Below are 2,963 nucleotides of genomic sequence, written 5' to 3'. Positions count from 1 at the left end.
GAAAGAGATAGACATCAAGATGGCAAGAAGGACAATGGATGAGGAGGAGGAGATGGAGGGAGGGTGATCGGTTCTCTTCTTTCTCCTTTGCTTTCTTAGGATGGTGAGGGAAGTTTCACTTTGCAGTATGGATACGGCGCTATGCCTTATGTATCTCTGTGGTCTTTCATTCTTCCGTCCCTCTTCAAAGCCTGGGATTGGAGGTAAGAACACTTCTCACACAGGCAGTAGCTAGATAGATAGATTAAGGATAGACATAGATAGACAGATAGATAGGTAGATAGATAGATAGATAGATAGACAGATAGATAGATAGATAGACAGATAGATAGATAGACAGATAGATAGATAGATAGATAGATAGATAGATAGATAGATAGATAGATAGATAGATAGATAGACAGATAGATAGATAGATAGACAGATAAACGCCGGGGAGATAGTTGTGTGTCTGCACGTACGTTTCTATTGACTCATCTCTATCTATAGTTAGGTAGGGTTGTGTGTGTATAGATGAAAAAGACTCTTCTTCGTATCATTCTTTGTCTGTGTATGACCGTTGAGAATCTCACTAATCCATTGAGAGAGAAAAAGCTTCTTTATATGTGAGCGGACCTCTTCTGCTTTTCATTCAATCGAGGTCATTCCATTGAGACTTCCAGTCTATTGCAAGTCACTGGTATCTCTCAACATACATAATAGGCACATGCAATATATATGTATCTGTACGTGTTTCACATCCCTCTAGATGTATATACATATATGTGTGCATATGCGTATATACCTGTATAGATACAAATAGATCAAGCATATGTGGGAGGTGGATGTGACGTGAATTTTGTCTCTACGTCTTTGTCTCTCTCGATGCCTGGTCAGAACGAGTGTGAATGAAAAAGCAAAGACAGAAAGAGATAGTCAGACAGACAGATAGATAGATAAAGATTGATAGATAGGTAGATTTATAGAAGACAGATACGTTTCTACGGGGACAGTGCCAATCATATACATAGATGGATATACATACATGCCAAATACATGCATATATATATATATACGTCAGTATGCATCTATGTATACATATGTCTATATGTATGGCATTTATGGTATGTATGCTCTCGCGTCTAAATACTCCTCTCCAGAATGGTTCCCCATGTATGTGTACACATACGCTTATGGGGTCTAATTGTATTCAAGGTGTTTATGGCCTTCACTCGCCTACTGAGATGTCTCTCTCTCCTTCGTTGATGAATGTATCAAGCTCTTTGTAGTCTGTATGTATGAATATGTATGTCTGTATGAACACCATGATGTATAGCTATGCATGCGCATGTGAAATGTCTCCTGTGTGTCTTCAGAACCGCCCTAACGTCTATTCGAGTCTTTAGCGAATCGTTTTATCGCAATGGTATTTTACCTGTCATAGCTTTGATCTTCGATAAAGAAGAAGCCTGGACGACGAAGCTAAATCTTTCTTATCTTGATGAGAATAACGAACTTTATGCAGAAGAAGTCTACAAAGAAGAATCGGAAACAGGTGAAGATGTGGCTGCTGAGCTCTCACTAAGGAAAGCACATGAAGAACAAGAAGATCCCTCTTCTTCTTCCTCTTCTTCTACAACTCCGTCAGGGAAACCTACTCAGGATAATGCCAAGAGCAAAGAAAAGAGTCAAAGCAGTATGAAGGGTAAAGGGTCACCTCAACAGGCTTCTCCAGATGGAAAGAGAAAAGAAGGCTCTTCTTCTTCTACTTCGCCGTCAAAGACAAGAGATGAAGGAAAAGAGAAGGGTGGTGTGAAGGAAGATGTAAAGAGGCGCCCTGGAGAGGATAACAGTAAGAAGAATAGGGTGGAAGAAGAAGATGAAGAAGAAGGAGAAGAAGAAGAAGATCAACAAGACGAAGAAGATGATCATCTAGCTCGTAGTGAAGAATTATAAGAACCACTTTCCTGCTAGGGAAGAGGGGAAAGGATACCGATGCAATCGACGTAGGCATACACCCACACACATACATAGACATACTCATGCCTGTTTATAGATACATTCATCTTCATACGTACATATTCACGCATACATACTCTTACACATTCACACACATTCTACGTACATCGGAGTGTGTATGGGTCCCCAGGGTTTATATTACCCAACGTCTTTCCTTCTCTTTCTTCGAATCGAAGACTCATGAGAGAAGTTCATATCTCTCACTGTCGCTATGTATGTACGTATATATCTATATCTATATGGACAGATAAGACATATGAGAGAACGAGGGGATGGAGATGAGGTTTTTCCTGGTGTCTATACACGTGCACTCCTTAGGTCTGCGTGTACAAGAGCCAAGGAGAGAGGAGTCAGTCTATTCAGTTTCTGTGAAGTCTTCGATGGGGTTCTCTCCAAAGGAAAACTGTCTTTATGCCCTATACTCCTTCTCTTTCCTCTCTCTTTTCCTCATGGAATCCTTAGGCAAGCATATGTACGAGAAGAGGTACTGCTCTTGCCTTCATTACGGGTCATGTGTGGAGAGAGATACTTGACGGTGTATGGAGAGGAGATAGGGGAATTTATCGGTTTCTTCTTTCTTGTTTCCTTCTTGATAGAGAGAAAGAAATCTAAAGAACACACGGATGATTGCGTCTAGAGAGAGTGCACTCTCCGTGGTTGAATTGACAATGAAGAAGGAGAAAGCAGGGAAAGTACAAGTAGATGATGAAGAAGAGAAAGAAGAATATGAAGCTGGACAGATAGGTAGATAGATACATAGATCACGAAGTATATCTATATCTACAGATTTGCGTATACATACGCATTCAAGTGCGGGGTCTACATGTAAGTGTAAGTAGGTTGTCGTATAGGAGAAGAAGGAGAGTTTGGAGAATATCTTGAATGTTTCTGGAATGATGCTGTTCTGTGGAGGATTCACAGAGAGATCAAGAGATGTATCTCTCTCCAGACATGTATTCACCCAG

The 2,963-nt window shown here is 40.5% G+C and overlaps 1 protein-coding gene across 1 annotated transcript in view; it reads left to right on the top strand.

Annotated features, from left to right (window-relative positions):
• CSUI_006940 (uncharacterized protein) overlaps positions 1–2,952 on the top strand; it is a 7,600-nt gene extending 4,648 nt beyond the window's left edge. Inside the window, exons 6-7 of the mRNA XM_068067090.1 lie at positions 100–203; positions 1,356–2,952. Coding sequence (XP_067920927.1) covers positions 100–203; positions 1,356–1,935 — 684 coding nt within the window. The 3' untranslated portion in view covers positions 1,936–2,952. The remainder of the gene's footprint in view (positions 1–99; positions 204–1,355) is intronic.
• Positions 2,953–2,963: the final 11 nt, after the last annotated feature.

This window comes from Cystoisospora suis (assembly GCF_002600585.1).
Source record: "Cystoisospora suis strain Wien I chromosome Unknown contig_3586, whole genome shotgun sequence".
Lineage (NCBI taxonomy): Eukaryota > Apicomplexa > Conoidasida > Eucoccidiorida > Sarcocystidae > Cystoisospora > Cystoisospora suis.
The sequence above is the reverse complement of the archived record's forward strand: the minus strand, read 5'-3'. Positions and strand labels throughout refer to the sequence as shown.